Source organism: Microcaecilia unicolor, chromosome 4 (genome assembly GCF_901765095.1).
Source record: "Microcaecilia unicolor chromosome 4, aMicUni1.1, whole genome shotgun sequence".
NCBI lineage: Eukaryota > Metazoa > Chordata > Amphibia > Gymnophiona > Siphonopidae > Microcaecilia > Microcaecilia unicolor.
Window position 1 is genome coordinate 55,030,198 of NC_044034.1, and position 24,623 is coordinate 55,054,820.

The following is a 24,623-nucleotide window of genomic DNA, read 5'->3' on the forward strand; positions in this document are numbered from 1 at the left end:
AGAAGCTATATTTCATACAAATGCATCTTTACTTGAACTCTTCACATTTTCTTACCTTTTGATTTTTTCTCGTGATAAGTCCTGCCTCGATAGTGAGCGGTGTCTGTATACAGGTTCTCTAGATCTTCTTGCCAGGTATCTGGATTAAGATGTTTGAGCAACTCCTCCACAGTATCAAATACGGCAATAGTTTGATCCAATGTTTCTGCAGTGAGTGTAGAATCAGTCACTGATGGAGACTGATAGGGTCCTTCCTACGAGTAACATACAACTCAATGTTCTTTAGGAAATAACATTTACAATCATCTACAAAGTATATACATATTGTTGGTCACAGGTAGATAATTCAGAACACGTTGTAGGGCACTGTATTGCATCGGGTTGTATTAAACTAATCGAGCAGGATTACCTCTAATTTGACTTAGGGACCCTTTTACTAGGATGTGCTGAAAAATGGGCTGCGCTACTGTAGGCGCATGTTTTGGGCGCATGTGGATCCATTTTTCAGCGCGCCTGTAAAAACGGCCTTTTAAAATTTTTTGCCAAAAATGGCCGTGCGGCAAAATAAAAATTGGCGCCTGTCCATTTTGGGTCTGAGCCCTAACTGCTAGCCATTGACTTAGCGGTAAGGTCTCACGCATTAACCATGTGGTAATCATTTATGCACGTAGAATGACGATTACCACCCGGTTTCTGCCGCGTGCCAGGAAATAAAAATTATTTTCCGATGCACACAGCGGACGTGCGTCAAAAATGAAATTACTGCAAGGGCCACATGGTAGCCGGGTAGTAACTCCAAATTGATGCGCATTGGACGTGCATAGGGGCCTATGCGGCTTTTTAAAAGAGCCCCTTAGTTACCATGGGGTCAATATTCAAAGCAATTTAACCAGCCATAAATGACTTCTGGCCAGTTAAATGGCTTGTTCAGGGCTAACTGGTCATATTCAGTGGCACTTAACTGAATAGTGTGCTGAAAATGGACAGTTAGTGCAAAATATGAAACTGGTAATTTTGGGGGTGTTCCGGGGGCGGAGTCAGCACTTGGATGGTTAAATGTCAAAATTCACCACTTAATTCACCACCGTCAAAGTAACCCCAGGAACAGGGCCGAATAAAAGTCAGTTAACCATAGCCAGTTATGTGCTGAATATTGCACTTACCCCCCTGTTTACTAATACGCGCTAGCGGCTGCCATGCAGTAATGCCGACACAGTCCATTCAAAGTGAATGAGCTGTGTTGGCATTACCGCACTGCCAGCTGCTAGCACGGCTTAGTAAACAGGGAGGGTTAATCAGCTATGTTTTCGCTGGATCTGTGTACCCAGATACGGCTCAACATTGAATTTGTGGAGATAATTCCAGCAGCAGTCAACACCAGCCTCATAGCTGGTATAAATTCAGGTCTATGCTGGGTACTATGAACTTTGCCAGCCAATGCTTAAATATCAACATGGCCGACTATGTTCTTAGCAGCCAAAAATAAACCAGATATTCAATGCCAGTCACTGGAAATGGCCTAGCATTGAATATCCGGCATTATTGCCAACCATAGAAGTTAGTCAGGCTATTTCCTACAGTCTGAATATTGGTCCCTATACTCAAAGAAACTCCAACTGTTACAAAATACAGCAGCTCGACTTATTTTCTGGATCAAGAAATATGATAGCACTTCTGGATATCTTCACAGGCTTCATTGGTTTCTTTTAAAATTAAAATTATTTTCAAAATTGCATGTACTGTTTTTCATATATTACATACTAATGCACCGGATCTCCTAATCCAAATTTCGTTGCAACCATTTTTTTCTTTGTCTCGGGTATTTAATACATTTTTACTAAGGTATCCTATTGTTAAATGTTTATGATATAAACTTCAATTTGATCTAATGCTTTCTTTCCATGCTATCTCTATACGGAATGATAAATCACAATGTATCGGAACTAAATCGAATTGTTTTCAGTTTCAAAGGAAACTGAAAACGTTTTTGTTTGATAAGGCCTGAGAGTTTATTTTGTTAATTTGAAGCAATTGTATTAATTTTATTGTTCTTTAGCTAATGTATTGTGATTGATGTAGCTCCCCACATGCTGCTTTTTGGGTCTCATATGTTGTAAACTGCCTAGAGCCACCAGTTGGGATTTGTGCAGTGAACATGTTCTGCATTAGATTAGATTAGAGCACTCAAATTTGGGCACCAGGATTTATGCCTGTGGAAACTATGCATAATACTTGGTGCCCAATTTGGGCACATATCCCCGGTATTTGGGCACATACACCCCAGTGGAGGAGTAGCCTAGTGCAGTGGACTTTGATCCTGGAGAACTGGATTCAATTCCTACTGCAGCTCTTTGTAACTCTGGGCAAGTCACTTAACCTGTATGTACTATGTAAACCGCTTTGAATGTAGTTGCAAAATCCACAGAAAGGCGGTATATCAAGTCCCATTTCCCTATTCTATAACACAGCATGCAAATTTTAGGAATATCCCTGATCCACCCATTCACGCTTTTAGGTTGCATGCTATGGGCCCTGTTTACTAAGGCGTGCTAGCATTTTTAGTGTATGATAAAAATTAGTGTGCGTTAATGCTAGAGACACCCATATATTTCTATGGGTGTCTCTAGTTTTAGCATGCGCTAAAAAGTTAGCGCGCCTACAGCGCAGCTTAGTAAACAGGGTCCTAGGTGATTTGGATGCACATTGTTATAGAATAGCATGTAGCAAGATGTGCAAGCTAATTCAAATTGGTGTTCATTTGTGCCAATTAACACCCAATTATTGACACTAATTGGCTCATTAGCTAATCTAGTTGGGTGCATATCTAGGATCAGCACCCAATCTCGGGTGCGATATAAAGAATCCTGGAGCTGATGCATCATGTTTATAATATGGGTTTCTTTTTAATGTAAGCTGCCTTAATGTTTTTGTGAGAGACAGCATATCAAATTCAATCAATGAAGTGAAAATTACTGCAGATAATATGACCCCGAATGTAAGTCAAATTCCTTATTTACAGGCCAATATGGTAGAATGCTCTCCCCTGCCCTGTGGATTCAGTTAGCTTGAATGCTTTCTCCTGCATCATGGCCCCGATCAGGAGACTGCAGCGAGCTAGGCAGCAGTAGCATCTTTGGTGGCAGGAGGTACCGTATTTTTTGGACTATAAGACGCACCGGACCATAAGACGCACCTAGGTTTTAGAGGAGGGAAATAGGAAAAATTTTTTTTTCCTTTTTCCCAACTCTAAAACCTAGGTGCTCCAGTGTGTCTTGTCCGAATCCCTCCCTCCCTCCGAGTTCGGGATCGCCCTCCCCCCGGCCCTATCACCACTTCTCCCTACTCACGCGATCTTCCCTGGTGGTCTAGTGACGTCGGGGCAGGAAAGAGCCCCCTCTTTCCTGCCCAGCGCGCTGCTCTCCATCCTCCTGTATGCACTGCTGTCTGACGGTCTCGGCCAGATTCAAAATGGCCACCGAGAATTGAAGTCTCGGCGGCCATTTTGAATCTCGCCGAGACCATCAGGCTGCATACAGGAGGATGGAGAGCAGCACGCTGGGCAGGAAAGAGGAGGCTCTTTCCTGCCCCGACATCACTAGACCACCAGGGAAGATCGCGTGAGTAGGGAGAAGTCTACCTTCGGACTATAAGATGCACCCCCCATTTTCATTCCAAATTTTGGGGGAAAAAAGTGCATCTTATAGTCCAAAAAATACGGTATATCTTTGGCAGGAAGATTTCAAAGGAACATAGCACTAAGGGGAGTTTCTCATGTCAGCAAAACACGGAGCTTCTTTCAAAGGCACTTAGCCATGTCTATGAGGTAGGATTCTTAACACGCACAGTGTCATAAAATATCTCATCTTAAATAACCAGACTCATGTGCTACTTAGAAGAAAGAGGTCATGTTGATAGAGAGAACACAAAACTCAAGAACAGTGGAATTACTAAGAAGAAATGTACCCAAACTTGAAATTGTCATTTAAACAATTTGATACATCTGCCTTGTTGAATAGTTGTATAACATATGGCTTTTGTTTGCTCAGTATGATAAATGGTCATTTTTACAGCTGGCAGCATAGGAAATATGCATTTCATGTGACCTTTGCCTTACATTCTCAATGTTTTCAAGTTTAGATAGAAACTTGTGGTCATATACTGCAGAGGTATATCCACATCTGATTTATAAAACTCTCATATTCTGTGCGGAACGTATTTGGAAAGAAAGTATGATGCTGACCGCAAGTTAGTAAAGGAGAAGAATGTAGAATAACTATATGAACTTTTACTATTCTCTAGACAGTTTCAACCCTATAACTATTATCAAATAATGCAAAATAAATCCTGGATATCATTATTTTTTTCTGGCATCTAGAGGTGTATTTTCAAAGCACTTAGACTTTCAAAGTTATGTGGAGGAGCATTTTCGATACTGCGTCTAAGTCAGACTTTGAACATTTTGCGCTAAACGTACCACATCTGAATAGGAAATATACCCATTACAAAAGAAGAAAAATGGCCATCTTTTTTTTCAAAAATACCATTTTGAACAAGGTTTTGTGTTTTGAGCATTTATCTTTTTAGGCCATTACAAAAAACCATACAAGTTAAAAATGCACAAAATCAAGCCATTGGGATGTAGGAAGGGCCAGCATTTTTAGCAGACTGGTCCCTCTAGACATCCCAGGAGGGCAATGGGGAATCCTAGTGGGCACTGCTGTGGACTTCATATAAATGCTCCCATATGCACATCTCACCATTGCTCCCTTATCTTGTATGCTGAGCCCTCCAAAACCCACTACTCCCAACTGTACACCACTTCAATAGCCCTTATGGGTGAAGGTGGAACCTATATGTGGGTATAGTGGGTTTCTGGTGAGTTTTGGAGGAATCACAGCTTCCATCAGAAGTGTAACAGGTAGGGGGAGGTATGGCCCTGGGTCCACCTGTCTACAGTACACTGCATCCATCACTATACTACTCTGAGATCTGCATGCTGCTCTAATGGTCCTGGCTATAACATCTGAGGCTGTCATAGAAGCTGGTGAGTAGTATTCTTATTCACATTTTTTGGGGGGTGGGAGGGGGTCAGTGACCACTGGGGGAGTAAGGATAGTCATCGATGAATCTCTCCAGTGGTCATCTGATCATTCAGAGCACCTTTCTGTGTCTTATTTGTTAGAAAAACAGGTCTAGACCATAAAGATTTTTTTTGTTACATTTGTACCCCGCACTTTTCCCACTCATGGCAGGCTCAATGCAGCTTACATCGGGCAATGGAGGGTTAAGTGACTTGCCCAGAGTCACAAGGAGCTGCCTGTGCCTGAAGTGGGAATCAAACTCAGTTCCTCAGTTCCCCAGGACCAAAGTCCACCACCCTAACCACTAGGCCACTCCTAATGCTGTAGTCATTTTGGTTTTGTTCCATTATGGCTGTAAAACATCTAAGTGTTAGGCATGTCCTAATACCACCAACATGCCCCCTTGTGATTTGGATGCACTGCAGTTGAAATGCATAGATAGAGGTCTGCAAAACAGGTTTTGAAAATACTGATTTGGATGTTTTGAGAAGAAATCCATCCAAATGGTGTTTTATGACACTTTTTGGACATCTTTCTCTGTAGAAAATGAGCCCCATAGTAACCTATGGAACTCTGTAAGTCTAAGTAATGGGGCAGTGTTGCAAACTAAAGAGCAGCAAATCTCCTGGGCCGGATGGCATTCATCCCAGGGTACTGATGGAACTAAAAAATGAGCTTGCGGAGCTACTGTTGTTGATATGTAATTTATCCTTAAAATCGAGCGTGGTATCGGAAGATTGGAGGGTTGCTAATGTAACGCCGATTTTTAAGAAAGGTTCCAGGGGAGATCCGAGGAATTATAGACTGGTGGGTCTGACGTCAGTGCCGGGCAAAATGGTAGAGACTATCATTAAGAACAAAATAACAGAGCACATTCTAAAGCATGGACTGATGAGACAAAGTCAGCATGGATTTAGTGAAGGGAAGTCTTGCCTCACCAATCTACTGCATTTCTTTGAAGGGGTAAACAAACATGTCGACAAAGGTAAGCTGGTGGATATTGTGTACCTGGATTTTCAGAAAGCATTTGACAAAGTCCCTCTTGAAAGGCTTCAGAGGAAATTAGAGAGTCATGGGATCGGAGGTAGTGTATTGTTATGGATTAAAACCTGGTTGAAAGATAGGAAACAGAGAGTAGGGTTAAATGGTCACTATTCGCAATGGAGAAGGGTAGTTAGTGGGGTCCCTCAGGGATCTGTGCTGGGACCATTGCTTTTTAACATTTTCTTAAATGACCTGGAGGTGGGGGTAACTAGCGAGGTTATCAAATTTGCTGATGACACAAAGTTGTTCAAGGTCGTCAAATAGTGGGAAGATTGTGAAACGTTGCAGGAAGATCTTGCGAGACTAGGAGACTGGGCGTATAAATGGCAGATGACGTTTAATGTGAGCAAGTGCAAAGTGATGCATGTGGGAAAGAGGAACCCAAACTATAGCTACGTCATGCAAGGTTCCACGTTAGGAGTCACGGAACGAGAAAGTGACCTGGGAGTCATCATTGATGATATGTTGAAATCTTCTCAGTGTGCTGCTGCAGCTGAGAAAGCAAATAGAATGTTAGGTATTATTAGGAAAGGGATGGAAAACAAAAATGAGGATATTATAAAGCTACTGTATCAGTCCATGGTGCGACCGCACCTAGAGTATTGTGTTCAATTCTGGTCGCCGCACCTAAAAAAAGATGTAGTGGAATTAGAAAAGGTGCAGAGAAGAGCAACAAAGATGATTAAGGGGATGAGACGACTTTCCTATGAGGAAAGGCTAAAGCGGCTGGGGGCTCTTCAGCTTGGAGAAAAGGCGGCTGAGGGGTGATATGATAGAGGTATATAAAATAATGAATGGAGTGGAACAGATAGATGTGAAGCGTCTGTTTACGCTTTCCAAAAATACTAGGACAAGGGGGCAGGCGATGAAGCTGGAGTACAGTAAGTTTAAAACAAACAGGATAAAATGTTTCTTTACTCAGCGCATAATTCGACTCTGGAATTCGTTGCTGGAGAATGTGGTTAAGGCAGTTAGCTTAGCAAAGTTTAAGAAAGGTTTGGACGGCTTCCTGAAGGAAAAGGCCATAGAATGTTATTAAATGGGCATAGGGAAAAATCCACTATTCCTGGGACAAGCAGTACAAAATGCTTTGCTCCATGGATCTTGTTGGGTGATTGTGACCTGGATGGGCCACTGTCGGAGACAGGGTGCTGGGCTAGATGGACCTTTGGTCTGTCCCAGTGTGGCGATGCTTATGTCTTAAGTGTGTAACAGCAAACATTTACGTGCTTTAAGTGCAAAGGCTGTGCACTACTTTTTGGGTTGTGCCCAGCCCATCTTCTGCAATAACCATGCTGAAATGTTCATTACTGGTCGTTAAAATTGCACACAATTAGTGTGGACACTTAATACCTCCTCTTGAAGAGGTGATATGTGATCCTGTGCTTACTCATATTTGACAGCTCATGGTATGTTTTCCATGCCAACTGCAATATGTTAGCAAAACCTATTCTCCATCCATGTCCTGCCTAGTTCCTGCCCCTAACACAAAATGCACTTACTGTGCAAATTAATGCATGCTAATCACTAAACCATGGCACCAAAAGTTGGCATACTTGTACAGAATCAGTTAACATTCACTAATTTGCATGTTAATTGCTTAACATTCTTTAGTAGAAGGGACCCTTGGTTTGCATGCATAAATAACTATTTACTCAGGTAAATGACTGAAAATTTTCCTCCCTATAGAAACAAAATACTGGCTTGATGGACCTTTGGTATGTCCCAGTATGGCAATGCACATGTTCTTATGATGGCAAACAAACACCAATTTGTCTACCCAGTCAGCCTGGTTTTTACTGGTCTATGGTGCTAATGATATACCAACTTTCAAATACAGAGACCTGATAGTTAGTAAAAGTTATCACTTTTTATCCAAGTCAGTTTTAGATCTCTTCCTCTTTTTATTCTTGTTGTACTTTTAGAATAATATACTGTCTTATTCTCCAAAATAATACACAAAAATATAATACATCAATATAGCATAATATTATAAATATTATAATGAAAGCCTCTAATACAGATCTATTATTAGTGCTAACTATACACAGGAAATAATAACTGGAATTTGCAGGTAATCCAGAATATGGTAATTTATTCGCTGATTGAGGCTAAGAGGATGGAAAGTGCTCAGATTTCATTGGCTACATTCTGTTGGATGCCTATAAAAGTGAGAATTAATTATAAATTGATGGTTATGATTTTTAATATTCTCCATATTCAAAAGTCCATTTATTTGAGGGAATGATAGCACTAATATAGAAAGGGTGATACTTGTGTTTGTCTCAAGATAATTCATTAACTAAAATATACAAATCGATCCAAATAAAAATTGACGTATCGCATTATTATAATCATTAATATTGTATGGACCTTGATCACCATTGGTACAAGGGCTCCAAATAAATCGGTTCACAAACTTAACTGGAAAATATGCAAAACATCATTGATAATAATAAACATACAATAATAATTAAATATGTTTGGTAAGTTTATGTGATTATATGTCTGTTATGTTTTCTGTTTTTAGAGTGCCTATATTCAACCTTAATGCAGATATCTGCTGAAACATGGCCACAACCAATGCAATTCTGCTAAAATTGGGTGATGTGATCACATGCCTTTTTATTCAACAAAAGATAAACAGACTGTGAAACTACGCCCTTCCCCTCTCTTTCTCCCTCTGTTAAGACTCAACCCATGCATATGCCCACCATCAAACTATGCTCCATTATAGTCTTAAATAGTTCACAGCTGGACTATTATTATGTATGTGCCTATGGGGACACATGTGCTGGTAGTCTAGTCATTTATGCATGTTCTTTATGTCCAAATGTTGGCATACTTGTTATAGAATTACCTCCTTTTGTTTATCACAGTAGTTTGCACTTGCTAACACAATGTTGTTGGGTTTCTTTTCCTTTTTGGATCATCACATTATAAACACCTACCTCCTAATTCTACTACTACTATTTAGCATTTCTATAGCGCTACAAAGCATACGCAGCGCTGCACAAACATAGAAGAAAGACAGTCCCTGCTCAAAGAGCTTACAATCTAATAGACAAAAAATAAATAAAGTAAGCAAATCAAATCAATTAATGTGAACGGGAAGGAAGAGAGGAGGGTAGGTGGAGGCGAGTGGTTACAAGTGGTTACGAGTCAAAAGCAATGTTAAAGAGGTGGGCTTTCAGTCTAGATTTAAAGGTGGCCAAGGATGGGGCAAGACGTAGGGGCTCAGGAAGTTTATTCCAGGCGTAGGGTGCAGCGAGACAGAAGGCGCGAAGTCTGGAGTTGGCAGTAGTGGAGAAGGGAACAGATAAGAAGGATTTATCCATGGAGCGGAGTGCACGGGAAGGGGTGTAGGGATGGACGAGTGTGGAGAGATACTGGGGAGCAGCAGAGTGAGTACATTTATAGGTTAGTAGAAGAAGTTTGAACAGGATGCGAAAACGGATAGGGAGCCAGTGAAGGGTCTTGAGGAGAGGGGTAGTATGAGTAAAGTGACCCTGGCGGAAGATGAGACGGGCAGCAGAGTTTTGAACCGACTGGAGAGGGGAGAGGTGACTAAGTGGGAGGCCAGCAAGAAGCAGATTGCAGTAGTCTAAACGAGAGGTAACAAGGGTGTGGATGAGGGTTTTGGTAGAGTGCTCGGAAAGAAAGGGGCGGATTTTACGGATGTTGTAAAGAAAGAAACGACAGGTCTTGGCAATCTGCTGGATATGAGCAGAGAAGGAGAGAGAAGAGTCAAAGATGACCCCAAGGTTTCGAGCTGAGGAGACAGGGAGAATGAGAGAGCCATCAACAGAAATAGAAAACGGGGGGAGCGGGGAGGTGGGTTTGGGGGGGGAAAATGAGAAGCTCGGTTTTGGTCATATTTAATTTCAGGTGGCGTTGAGACATCCAGACAGCAATGTCAGACAAGCACGCTGAAACTTTGGTTTGGATGCAAGGTGAGATATCAGGGGTAGAAAGGTAGATTTGGGAGTCATCAGCATAGAGATGGTAGGAAAAGCCATGGGATGAGATTAATGAACCAAGGGAAGAAGTGTAGATAGAAAAGAGGAGGGGACCAAGAACAGAACCCTGAGGTATGCCGACAGGCAGAGGGATAGAAGTAGAAGAGGATCCACCAGAGTGAACACTAAAGGTGCGGAGGGAGAGGTAGGAAGAGAACCAGGAAAGGACAGAGCCCTGGAATCCAAGTGAGGACAGGGTATCGAGAAGTATGCTGTGATCGACAGTGTCAAAAGCAGCGGAAAGATCAAGAAGAATGAGGATGGAATATTGACCTCTGGATTTAGCCAGTAATAGGTCATTGGAGACTTTAGTAAGCGCAGTTTCGGTTGAGTGGAGAGGGTGAAAACCAGATTGTAGTGGGTCAAGAATAGCATGTGAGGAAAGAAAATCAAGGCAGCAGCGGTGAACAGCATGCTCAAGTAATTTGGAGAGAAAAGGAAGGAGGGAGATGGGTCGGTAATTAGAGGGACAAGTAGGGTCAAGTGAAGGCTTCTTAAGGAGAGGTGTGACCACAGCATGTTTAAAGGCAGCAGGGACAGTCGCAGTGGAAAGTGAGAGGTTGAGAATGTGACAGATAAAAGGAATAAGAGCAGGAGAGATGGCATTAAGAAGGTGGGTGGGAATGGGATCAGAGGAACAGGTGGTACATTTTGAGGAAGAAAGGAGAAGTGTAGTTTCCTCAATAGTAACTTCAGGAAAGGAGGAAAGGGAATGAGGGGAAGGAGAGAGAGAGGGGAACGGACTAGTGGAGGGAGAGGTGGTGAGGTAGAGAAAGCCTTGTTGTGAAAGAATTCAGCAAGGGTCTGAGGAGATAATGAAGGGGGAGTTGGGGGAGGGGGCACCTTGAGGAGAGAGTTCAATGTGGTGATGAGAAGTCGAGGATTAGAGCCAAGAGAGTTGGTCAGTTGGATATAATAATCCTGTTTGGCACGTAAAAGAGCAGATTGGAAGGAGGTCAGCATGAACTTAAAGTGTAAGAAATCAGCGAGGGCCCGAGATTTCCGCCAGAGGCGTTCGGCGGAGTGGGTACAGGAACATAGGTAGCGGATATTAGAAGTCAGCCAAGGTTGGGGTTTTGTACGCCTTACAGGGCGGGTCATCAAAGGTGCAAGAGTGTCTAAGGCAGAGGATAGAGTATTGTTGTAAGAAGAAACAGCCTCGTTGACAGACGTGGATGGTGCCACAGTAGAGAGGAGGTTTGAAACATGGGAGGATAGAGATGAAGGGTCAATATCGTGAAGATTCCTAGATAAATTAGATAAGATAGGACAGGACTGGGAGGGAGGAGATTTAAGTGTGAAAGTTATAAGATGGTGATCAGAGGAGGGAAGATCAGAGGCAAGGAAACTAGTAGGTGAACAGTTGGAGAAGAAGATGAGATCAAGACAGTGACCATTTTGATGAGTGGGGGAGGTGGAGCATAGTTGGAGATTAAAGGAGGACGTTAAAGCGAGTAACTTGGAAATATAAGAGTTGGAAGGATCATTAGCAGGAATATTAAAGTCACCAAGGATGAGAGAGGGGGAGGAAGGATCATGGAAGAAGGCAAGCCAGGCGTCAAAGTCACTGAGAAAGGATGAAAGGGACTTATGAGGGGGACGATAAATGACCGCTATTCGAAGAGGCAGAGGAGAGAAAAGGCGGATAGAGTGGATTTCAAAGGAGGAAAAAACAGTGAGATTGAGGTGGAAGAAGGGGTTGAAATCTGGAGGAGGGAGAGAGAAGTAGTCCAACACCGCCCCCACGGCCAGCAGGGCGAGGAGTATGTGAAAATAGATAACCGCCATGGCACAGGGCTGCGACTGAAGCAGAGTCATCAGGGCAGAGCCAGGTTTCTGTTATGGCAAGCAGATGGAGGTGACGTGAGATAAAGAGGTCCTGGATATAGAGGAGTTTGTTACAGATAGAGCGGGCATTCCATAGGGCGCAAGAGAAGGGCAGAGAAGAGGAGGGGAGTAGAGGAATAGAGATGAGGTTAGAGAGGTCACGGTGAGATCTGTAGAGTTTGGATAATAGTTGGTGAGGAGGGCCAGGATTGGGATTGATGTCACCAGCTGAGAGTAAGAGAAGGAGTAAAAGAGAGCGGAGGAGAGTAGGAGAGGTGTGGCCACGAAGGCGTCGAAGGTGAGAGATATTCAGGTGGAATGGGGAAGGCAAAATGGAGGGAAGAAAGAGACGGAGATTAAAAGCCAAGAGGGAGGAAGAGGGTAGGAGAGAAGGTGAGGTGATGAAGTCAATGGATGGGAAGTGAGTTCCTGTAGCGGAGAGAGGTAGGGGGTGAGGGAAAAGATTAGGAAGGGACAGAGCTAGGAAGAGAATGTGAATAGGAGCCATAAACGATTATGGTACTTTAGCAACTGGAAAAAGATTAGATACAAAGAGAAAAATGCCCCGGCGCGCAGCACCTAGAGCGGAGGTTCTGAGTGGATCGGAGTGGACCTGGGTGTCACCCCGGAGAAGGCTGTAAGGATATGCAGATGAGCTGCAAGTCCTCCACAGCACCTGAAAGGCAGCCGGTGGTAGAGCTGGGCACCTCTCAGCTGAGGAAAGGCTTACCAGGGGTTAGGCCGAAGCCAGCATTCCTCCCCCTGAGGGTCTATATAAGCTGCCAAAAATTGCACATGCAAATATGGGTGCATGCCCAATTTGTGTGCAAAAACAAGCCAATCAGTGCTAATAATTGGCTTTTTAACAAGCAATTATTGACACTAACTAAATTGAATTGGATGTTAGGGGCCTGGTTCTATATTTGGCACTGAAAAAATTGGCACAGATGGAAAACACGCCTATGTGTATTCTAGGCACAGTTTATAGAATACGCGTAGTGCCGTCCATGTAACTGAAATATAGGCGCAGCCATTTACACCAATGAAAAGCTGGTGTAAATATCCACGCCTAATTTTAGGTGCGGAATGGGTTATTCTGTAACACTATACATAAATTTTAGGAATGCCCACAACCCACCCATGCTCCTCCCATGGTCATGCCCACTTTTGAGAGCCGCGTGGTAGAATTTACGCAGAATATGCTTAATGAGTAGTGCACATAAATTCTAATTTGTGCCAATTAGTGCCAATAATTGCTTGTTAATATCCAATTATCAGCGCTGATTGGCTTGTTAACTAATTGAGTTGAGCGCACAGATCAGAATATGCCCAGATTTACCACACAACTATAGTCGCTCTATATAGAATTTGCAGTTATGCGTGTAAATTTAGGCATGGGATCTGCTCCAAAAGTTTACATGCGATTTGAAAAAGGGGCACAGAAATGGGAGGAACATGGGTGGAATCGGGGCAATCCTAGCATTTACGTGCATTGATATAGAATAAGGGAGATAGGCGGCTAATTTTGGCATGTATTTTGAACCATGTTTCAGTTAGTGCAAATGGTCATGCCTAAAGTTAGGCATGACTCCTGGGCATAAGTGCTATTCTATAAACTACATCTAACTTTAAGTGTGTCTTATAGAATAATGCTCTTTTCAGCATGGATTTTTGTTTGTCACCATATATAGAATCTAGCCCCCAATGCAGTTTTGTAAATAGTCCCCCAGAATGTACTGTTAGAAATGGACAACACTAGATTTAATATTGCTAAAAATGGAAAAAAAGACTTTAATGCAGTACCATCACTGTTTCTTTTGTTTGCTAAAATTGACCAGTGGTCCTCTGGTATTAATGAAAGAGCCTAGGCCAGGAGCGGCTCTATGATTAGACCAAGTGAGACAGCCACCTTACGTGGTAAATTTTTGAGGACAGGAAAAATTGACCCCCAAATGCCCTTGCAGTGGTGGTTTCATTTAGCTCCCAGTCTGTCCTAGTCTCCCACCCTTGCTGCCATTTTCTGGGACCTGTGGCAGTGACAAAAAACAGAAAAAACCCCTCCCACAGATCCACTGCCTCCATGCATGCTGATGATGGCTCTATCAATCCTGTCCCTCAGAAATGGGACCTCTATGACTGAAGGGGTAGGACTGGCAGGGCCATCAGATGCTGGACACATGGCAATAGGAAGACAGAAGGAAGATGATGGACAGAGGGGAGATGTTGGTCATAGGGGGAGGGGGTGTTGGAGAGATAGAGGATACATTTTGGACCGATAAATGGAGTAGGAAGATAGAGGGGGAAATAAACATAGGGAGAGAGGAGAGAGGGGAAATGTTGGACATGGGGGAATGGGGAGACAGGGAAGATGCTGGACATGAGAGGTGTGTTAGAGCCACAGAGGGACAATGCAGGAGCTAGACGGGGGAGTAGGGAGACAGGCATAATGAGGGGGGTGAGAGAGATTCTGCATGAAGGGGGACAAAGAGGAGATGCTGGAAGAAGGGATGACAGAGAGGAGGTGCTAAACAAAGGAGGGGGAAAGAGAGGAAATTCTGGGCATAAAAACATAAGAATAGCCATACTGGGTTAGACCAATGGTCCATCTAGCCTAGTATTCTGTTTTCACAGTAGAATGAATTTTGTTTGTAATTTAGTGATATAAATATGTCAGTTTTTTTTTACATTTACATCTGCTCTTGATATTTTCCACAGCACAGGAGTGCATGCATCACTGTTTCTATTTATCTGGTATTGCACTGCATACAGAGTTTGGCATCTTGGGGTTTCAGCTTAATTTATGGCTACATATTTCTAGTTTTAGTTTGTGGTTACTTATTCTTTATCTGGTGAGGGTCTATATGTGTGTTCTGAGTAAGGGGTCCCTCTGCTCCCTGAGCCCCCCCCCCCCCCCTTTGGGTACTTTATGAGAAGGTATCATCTCATTCTTGCCTGATGTAGTAGACTAACTTGAACTGACCTGATCCAGGCTCTGTATACCTCAAACACATACATACAAACACACACACACACTAGAGAGCTGCACAGGAATAGGAATTGCTGGAATCCCGTGGGATTTCCATGGGTTTCTCATGGGGGTGTAGTCAAAATCTCTGGTGTCTCCAGAATAAGACTTGGAATGTACTGATAGAGACAATTAGAGCACCAGAATAAAACTTGCAATGTATGGAGAGAGGCATTTAGAGCACCAGAAAGAGGCTTAGAACGCCCAGAGAGGCAACTGGAATGCCAGACTGAGGCTTGGAACACTCATTAGTTGAATAGTGAATGCCATCCAAAAACCATGGGAGGCTGTTGGGGTTGGGAGGAAACAGAGAGCTGCATCGACTCCTGCGGGTACAGGTGGAGATGAAGGAGATTAATTGTGGGGATAGGTAGGGATGGAATGGATTTTAGCAGGTACGGGTGAGTATGGGTTAGATTCTATTGGGGATGGGTGAAATTTCTGTCCCTGTGCAACTCTTTACTACAAATCCCTATTGAAAAACAGCATGCTAGCAATATTACCTTGCTTTGGTCATATATGCGGGAGTCCCATGGTAACTTCTTCCATGCCCATGGGAATCCTGCAAGTTCCACAGGATTCTCGTAATCTCCATTCCTGTGCTGCTTTCTAATTTTTAGCAATTCATCTTGCAATTCATTTTGCAATAAGAGTTCTAAGAACTGGTATAATAGTTGCAATACTACCTTTTCATAGACTTTGTGGCTGGTTGAAAGGGCTATGGCTATTGTTCAGACAGTTCCCTGGGTGTTCACCCCACTCAGTAAAGATGGTCCTGCATGAGAGTACTGGCACCTCCTTTTTTTTTGCTAGAAAAAATGTGTTAATGTACTATCTGGAGCACATTATGCTAGAGCTAAAAATAAATCCCCCATCACATCTGTATCAATGATAGAAAATTATTATAAACTGAAGAGATGGTAAATGCTTCAAAGAAAGTATAAAATAACATAGTGGTATAGTTAATGTGGAAGGATTAGTTGACAGATTTATACATGATGTTCATGAAGTACTACAACTGGAAAGTAATAAAAGATAATATCAGAAAATAACATAGGTGGAACTATCATTAACATCAAAGGTGCTTTTTCTAGATAGACCTGTCAAGATGGTATATACAATAAAGAATAACTTATTGACATTCATGCAGGTTTCTGCAGACTGTATCTAAATTGAAAAACTTACTGAGGTTAAGTGGAGAACATCTGTTTGCAAAATAGTGGACTATCATATCGATGGAGAAATCAACTTGGCTATAAAAGCAGAAATACCAAGTATGGAACCATTTCCTAGATTTTATAGATAAGAAAATAACAGAAAAACAGCAATTCTCTAACCCATTAACTCCCTGATTCTATATAGTGTGACTAAAGTTGTGCATGCAAATCTGGGCTCAAAAAATTGAAACTGTTTACCCTCAATCAATATTATACAATTACAAGGAAAACGTAACACATAACATAGCTGCAGGGCCAAACATGTCTTACGTCTTTGCCTGTGTTCCTCTTGCCAAATCAGGAAACACCCTTATTTTTGAACTCATAAACGATGATTCCATATGTTGAAAGGAAAGCTTTAATACAGAATTACAATCAGGTTCAAAGGCAAAAGTCACCACCAATGTAGTCCTTTGAGTAATAACCTCCAAAGATTCCAAAAAAGCTGTTAACTCCTCCGAAGGGACACCACCTTGTAGGGGTGGAGGGGCTTCCGTGTTTCAATGACTCAGAGGGCTATGCTGAAGGGTTACCCATATCAGACAGGCCTCTGAGGAGAAACCAGACAAAGAGTGTCCCAAACTGGAGGATCCAAGATGGCGTCGAGGGAGGACGTACGTTAGTTGAGTTCCCGTTTTACACCAGAATACCTGAAGAAGTAGGCGCGCTCCCCAGAGAATGGGGAAGAGAAAAGGCAAAGTCGTGGTGGTGTCCTCCTCAAACACAGCTGGGGTTCCCAACACTTCTCAGCCTACTTTGGAGAGATTCTGGGTCATAACGTCGGGGATATCGGTTCCTGCTTCGGGGAACAGCAAGGCTTTATCGCCAAATCTCAGTGGAGAGGGAGTGACTTTGAGTCCCCCTGCTGGCACGACCCCTCCAAGACCCGGAAACAGTAATGCTTCGCTATGGAGGTCAACAGTGGAAACGCCCGAAGTGGGTTAGGATTTTCACGCGACCCGAGGAGGTCCTGGCGCAGCATCAACTCCGGATAATAAACCAACTGGGGGATTGGAGAGTGAGCTCTTCCCCCCGAAGATATCTGGAGCGGTTTCTGTGGAGAAATTGGATCTGGTGAAGCCAATAATGTCACAGTGGACGTACTATGGGAAGTGCTGCAGAGTGTGAATAACTCTCTTCTTCAGATGTTTAAAATTTTTCAGGAATAAACATGAGTTAAATAATTTATATTAATACTTATCTAACAAAGTTGAAGTCCAAGATATAAAAATAAAGACTTTGACTCGGAAATGGTTTCTCTACGAAAATCAGTTAATTTGTTAATGAAGGACAGCCATGTTTCTTGTAAAAATTGGAATTTCTGGAGAACCAATTAAGGAAAAATAACTTAAGAATGATAAATTTTCCTATAACATTCTATATATCAGCTACTGAACTGTTGAAGAAATATTTCTCTGATATTTTGCAAATATCTTCTGATAGTCACCCTCTGGTGTCTAAAGTGATTTATATTTCCCTTAAAATTTTCTTTATTAGAGAAAAGAGATGTGAACTTAATTGACATTTTGGAAAATTCAGAAATTACAGATACAGTTATATTATTACTGACTTTCGCCTTTGATTTAGATAGGAACAATGTTTTGAAATTGTATTTCCGACACATGGCTGATAGTTTTTTGGGTTCAAAGATGAATATATTTCCTGCCATATCAAGGGAATCGCAGACTAGGAGGCATGAATTCTTGGCTTTTAAGCCAGGAATCATTGCCCTAGGTGGGACCTTCCTAGTACGATTCCCTTGTAAGTGTTTTATTTCCTTATTATTTGTTGAACCTAAGAAATTACAAGAGTTTGTGGAGTTGAAAGAACAGATGAAGAACCCTCTGTAGCAACTTCCTTTAGTTACCACTGTACCGGCTGCAATTACTGATTAACCTTCCTCCCTCAGAAAATGTGAATTGTAAGATTTACCATTTTGAGTTTTTCTTATTTTCTTTGAGATTGTTTTCTTGATCTTGGATCTCTCAATTGTGGACAATTATATAATATATATTGATGAGAGAAAATGTTTTCTTTTTCCTGTATATTAATTTCTGTTTTTCCTTACATTTATGTGATAAATGTGAATGTAATTAAGTAAAATGATTTAAAAAAAAAAGCTGTTAAATTCAAATCCCCTTCACCTCTGGGTTGAGCAGCCAAACAATTGGGAATCTCAGGGTTTGGAATATACTGGGCCCTGGTGATAGGTGGTAAAACATCAGAGGGCATTTTTAAAACTTCCACCATATATTTCTTAAACATGCCCAGCGCAGGTAACAATGGTGACTTTGGGAAGTTCAAGAGTCTCAAATTAAGTCTTTTAGATTGATTCTCCAGATATTCCAAATGTCTTGCAACAACATTTTTTTCCTTAATTGAAGCTACCTCCAAACTTTCCATAGTCTGTATTTTAGACTTAAGGGAATCAAGTTCAAGGACTAATTGGCCCATAGCCTGAGTCTGCACCAAGACTGGGATCTTGTTAACATGCTGATATTCCAAACCCAAAGTTGGAACTGTACTCACAGTCAAAGTCCCCGCTGAAAGAGCATTTCGACTGCACCTGTGGATCTACTTCCTGGTTGCGGGGGAGCTGCACATTAGACAGGGCTCAGAGAAGCCCCGCTCAAACTGCTTCCCAAGGCTCCTGCCTCCGGGAGAGGTGAAGAAGTAGCAGGGGAAGAAACTGACTGCACTGGAAAGTGCTCCAGAGTTGCCTGCTTCGTCGGGGGTATCGCGGAGGGAGCTTGGGGTGGCTCTTGGATCTTTCCTCTCCTCTTTCTCATTTCGCTCTAGTGAGCCTGAATGAGCAGCAACACCCAGAGGGACAGAGCACCGCCAGGTATAACACTCCTCACAGCGCCATCTTGGATCTGATTCCTAAGAGATAGGGCTTTAGATTTGATTTCATATGCTTCTGTTTCAGGCAAATGGTACAAGCTATTCTAAAAAATAAACAGCCCAATAAAGGAGGGGAGGGAGCGCAGTTCTACAACTAGGCACTTCCAATTAGGTGTTCCAACGCCATGTGGTAGGATCCACTTCTAAAATGGCATCAGCATGCCAACATCTAGGCACTCAAAGTTGCACCAGCCATAGAGCAGTCATCCCACATACATATACATATGTATGCAAATTTATTTCACAGGCAGCACAGGTTCACTACTGGAGTCTTCAGTATTAGAAGTCCCAAAGGGATGTGATACCTGACACATTTCTGTAAGATACAGAGGCTTTATTCTCTGCATTTTAAGCAATATGTACAGCCAAACCATTGCATAGTGCTAGGAGAGTTTGGATGACCCTATGACAGCAGCACCCTAGTACTCTCAGGGGTGCCGCAGCAAATCCTGACCTCCCTTCCACTGCTCACAATCCAGCATCGTTCCCTACTTCCCCTCCAGCAGGTCCGGAATCTGCCACTTCCCCCTTCTTCCCCCGCCGCTGCTGCAGTGCTTGCTGCTTACATTTTCGGCCCGTCCATGATTCACACAGGCACTGCGGGGTCTTCCCTCTGCCGTGTGTAGCCCTCATAACAGGATGTTGCATCAGAGAGGGCTGGATGCGGCAGAGGGAAAGCCCTGGAGTGCCTGTGTGAATCGCGTACAGCCCGAAAATGCAAGCTGCAAGCACTGCAGCAGCAGCAGCAGGTGAAGGAGAAGGAAGCGGCAGCAATCCTGGACCTGCGGGAAGGAAGGTATAATGCGATGTTGGATTTGGGGAAGGCAGAGGTGTGTTGGACTTATGGGAGGAGGGGCTGCAGGGAAGGGAGAGATGTGCTGGACTACCTGGGAGGAGAGAGGCTGCACGGAATGGTGTGCTGGACTTTAATAATAATAATAATAAAACATTATTTATAACCCGCTATATCTGCAAGAGTCTAAGTGGGAAACAAGCCACATACAAAGTATAAAAGGACAAAACAATAAAAATTATTTCTTTACTCGACAAACTATAAAAATTACTATATTACTCTAACAATAAAACATACAGCAGTTTAGATTTGTGTAGTATAAAATAATATCATACATCAAGGGAACCAAAGGCCTGAAAAAATAAATGAGTTTTTAAAGCTTTTTTAAACTGATCCATATTCTGTATTAAACAAATTTCAATGGGCAGTGCATTCCATAATTTTGGACCTTTGATATAAAAAATAGATGATCTACATTCTTCCAAATAAACCTGATGAAACGGAGGCACATCAAGTAGCTGTTTCTGAGATGATCTCAGAGAACGAGCACGTTGATAGCATCTTAGAGTGGCACTAAGAGTTGGTGAGATATTACCATTTAATATTTTAAAAACTAACAGTAAAATTTTAAATTCAATATGAAATTTGACAGGAAGCCAGTGCAGCAATTTTAAGATTGGAGTAACATGATCATAGCGGGAACCTCCTTTAATCACTCGGGCTATAGTATTCTAAACAACTTGTAATGCCTTCAGCTTAGTACCGGTAATCCCTATTAACAAGCCGTTGCAGTAATCTAATTGTGGACAAACTACAGATTGCACAATTTTACGAAGGTTTTCGGCAGAGATAAGTGATCTAATATACCCTACAACCCTTAATTTATAAAATACTTTTGCTATTATATTTCCAACCTTTTTCATACATAGTGTAGTGTCAAATTGCACCCCCAAATTTCTAATCTGATGGACAATGGGGATATTGACAGAGTCCATGTTAAAAACCTTAGGACAACATACTCCTTTTGTGCCAGAGAGGAAAAGAATTAGAGTTTTCAAAATGTTCAATTTCAAACGATTTCCCTCCATCCATTGCATTACTTTTGAAAGGTAAAATCTTAATTTAACAAATGTGTCTTCAAAACAGTTCTCAACAGGCAATACAGATTTGATGTCCTCAGCATACAACTTGTATTGCACATTAAAGCATCTCAATAATGTGCACAATGGTAGAAGAAAGAGATTAAATAACACTGCAGAGAGACAGGAGCACTGCGGAAGTCCAGTCGAGCAAGTCAAAAACTCAGATTTCTCTATTCCTTCAAACACACAGAACTTCTTATCTTTCATGAAAGATTTAAACCAGCATAACACACAACCAGATAATACGATTGATTGTAATCGATTCAACAAAATAGAATGATCAATGGTGTCAAAAGCTGGAGAAATTTCCAAGGTAACTAACAAAAACTTTCTGGGAAGGGGGGCTGCAGGGAAGGGAATGGTGTGCTGGACTTATGGGAGGAGAGGGGTTTCAGGGAATGAAAAGGTCTGCTGGACTTATGGGAGGAGGGGGTCTGCAGGGAATGGAGAGGTGTGCAGTGGCGTTCCTAGGGGGCTGACACCCGGGGCAGATCGCCGATGTGCCCCGCCCCTGGGTGCAGCGTCCCCCCCGGGTGCAGCGCGACTCCCCCCGGCAAAAGGACAGCCCCCGGTGAAAGAACCCCCCGGGTGCACGCCGCTGTGGGGGGGGGGGGGGTGCCGCGCGCCTGTCCGCTTCGTTCGTTTCCATGCTCCCTCTGCCCCGGAACAGGCAGTAACCTGTTCTGGGGCAGAGGGAGCACAGACCGAACGTAGCGGACAGGCGCGCGGCACCCCCCAGCGGCGTGCACCTGGGGCGGACCGCACCCACCGCCCCCCCTTTGGTACGCCACTGGAGGTGTGCTGGACCTATGGGAGGAGGGGGCCTGCAGGGAATGGAAAGATGTGCTGGACTTTCTGGGAAGAGGGGGCTGCAGGGAAGGGAATGGGTGCTGGACTTATGGGAGGAGAGGGGCTTCAGGGAATGGAGAGGTGCGCTGGACTTACGGGAGGAGGGGGCCTGCAGGGAATGGAAAGATGTGCTGGACTTTCTGGGAAGAGGGGGCTGCAGGGAAGGGAATGGGTGCTGGACTTATGGGAGGAGAGGGGCTTCAGGGAATGGAGAGGTGTGCTGAGCTTTCAGGGAGGAGAGGTGAGTTGGAGTGACAGTGGCATTCCTAGGGGGGCTGACACCTGGGGTGGATCGCCGATGCGCCTGCCCCCCCCCCGGATGCAGTGCGACCCCCCCCCCGGCGAAAGGACACTCCCACGAAGGAACCCCCCGCCCGGGTGCATGACGCTGGGGGGGGGGGGGTGCCGCGCGCGCCTGTCAGTCGTTCGTTCCATGCTCCCTCTGCCCCGGAACCGGAAGTTACCTGTTCCGGGGCAGAGGGAGCATGGAACGAACGACGGACAGGCGTGCGCGGCACCCCCCCCAGCGTCATGCACCCGGGGCGGACCGCCCCCCCCTAGGAACGCCACTGTGGAGTGAGAGGAGGGGGCTGCAGGGAAAGGAAGACCTATGTGGCTGGGGGGTGGGGTTGATGGAGATCTATGTGGCGTGGGGGAAGGGGTGCTGTGAAAAATTGCTCGGACACTAAGGGTGCCACTGCTCTATGAGACCAAAACAATAGGCAATAAAGTTTGACCTTTTTATTCAGCTCTAGGTATAATTCTTGGAATACTAGCATAGGTGCTAGTTCTGTGGGTGCATGAAAACCCACAATATTTGTGCCTGTAGTCCTGAATTGGGAACTGAGACCTCCATTCTGCAGAGCCTTAGGTGAGAGCAGGAAGAAAGCACTTGTGTCACCTCTGCTCCTGCTGCTGTTCCCACTTGCCCCTGGAGCCTCCTGTTTGATTAAAGAATGTAACAAATGAGTGCAGGGGCTGCAGCATAAGACACATATGTTTCCTGCTTTTGATCTGCCATAGAGAGAGGGAGATGTGCTGATAAAGGCACTGAGAATGAGAAAATTGAAAGAAAATTGATGGGGAAAGCAGGGCTGAGAGAGCCGCAGATGACCTATGAGGGAGCTTTTGGGAGAGAAGCTGATAGAAGGCAGGTGAATGAGAATCTTATGTGGACTCGATGGGCAAATGCTTGCTTATGCTGGGGATGTCTGTGTGCTGAAATAGGTGCTGCAAGGAATGAGGGTGGGAGATAGGAGCAGTGCCCAGACTCAGGGACAGCATATAAGTGAAATGATCCAAGTCTATGGGGGATGGCAGATCACTAATTCAGAGGTATGGATGAGCCCTCTAGTATACAGAAGTCTTACCTTTTGAGAATGGGCGAGGGCTGGGTAACAGTGAAGGGATGGTGAGCCACACCTGCACAGTAGAGAAACTGAGGGGAACCAGGTCAAAGTTGGAATACTTGGGCTTAGGTCTCAGACCCTTAAGTGATATAGGAGCTTGGTTGAAAGAATGCTGCTACAGGTATCCTAAGGCCTAAATGCCTTAATGAACAAAATACATTTTAAGTTTACATTTAAAGACAGCTAAGGAATTTTCCAGGCAGATGCGCCATGTGAGCGCACAAATGTTACATTTTAGTGCGTAACTTATATTATTCTATAAGTTATGCACATAAGCATGGGAGCCATCCTTGTTCTGTCCAATGCACCTCCCCTTGTGAACAGAGAAACAGAGAAAGCAACATCGAATAAATAAAGATCGTTTAGCTTATCAAGTCTGCCCATCCATACCACTACCTATCCCTGTCAATGTTTTCAGAATCTAACAGGAGAGCAGTATCTTTAATGGGAAGTGTCCTGATTAGAAGCCATTGGGAAACATGCATCCAGTAGTTTCAAATACCTAGGTAGAGAGTCTATGTTGGGGCAAAGAAAGACAAGCTGTAAGAGGTAACTTCATTGCCATAAGAAAAACATCCTTGAACAGTAATGTGGCTAGAAGTGTTACTGACCAGGGGCCAAGGCTGAAGTATTATTCTTTTAGATTTTTGTCAAGAGGCTAAAGGTCTATGATAAATAGAGGACGAGATGCCAAAAGCTTTGGGAGCAGAGCACACTAAGGTTTGTAGGGTGTGGAACAGGCAGAAAGCTTATTTAAATCATTCATCTCTTAGTATAAAAAAGTCAAACTATAACCATCCAAGAGGGGAAGAATTAAAACATGCAGAGAGAGAGTAAGGAGGGGAGGGGGAAAGGAAATAAGACGGAGAGAGAAGGAGAAGCAAAGAGTAAGAGAATGTGAGAGAAAATAGGGATTGAAAGAGTAGTGGGGACAAGTTGAGGTGAAAGAAAGTATGGTATGAATGGGCTAAGAGGAAGAAGGGAAAGTGTGGTGTGGATGGACTGGTGGAGGGAGGGAGAATATGGCCTGAAGAGGCTGAAGTGGGTGATGGAGAAGAAAAAATGTGTGGGTATAAACTGCGGAAAAGAATGACTGGTTGGGCATTGAATATTTCCCAGGCTAACATGAGATGTAGATAACTTTATTGGCATGAGTTGAGTCTTCTTCATGTGAACATTACATGCTCCCACTTTTGACATTTATGTATGGTTAGATCAGTCAAACTCAGAAACCACCACTCTTTGCTTTGATTTTCTTTAGCCAGAGATGGAGGAGGAGGAGGAGGTAGTTTGTGTTGAATTAATAAATTCAG

At 43.4% G+C, this 24,623-nt stretch overlaps 1 protein-coding gene across 1 annotated transcript in view; it reads right to left on the minus strand.

Moving 5' to 3' along the window:
* Nucleotides 1-24,623, minus strand: part of PDGFD (platelet derived growth factor D) — a 364,409-nt gene that overhangs the window by 93,726 nt on the left and 246,060 nt on the right. The window contains exon 5 of the mRNA XM_030200251.1: nucleotides 56-254. Coding sequence (XP_030056111.1) covers nucleotides 56-254 — 199 coding nt within the window. The remainder of the gene's footprint in view (nucleotides 1-55; nucleotides 255-24,623) is intronic.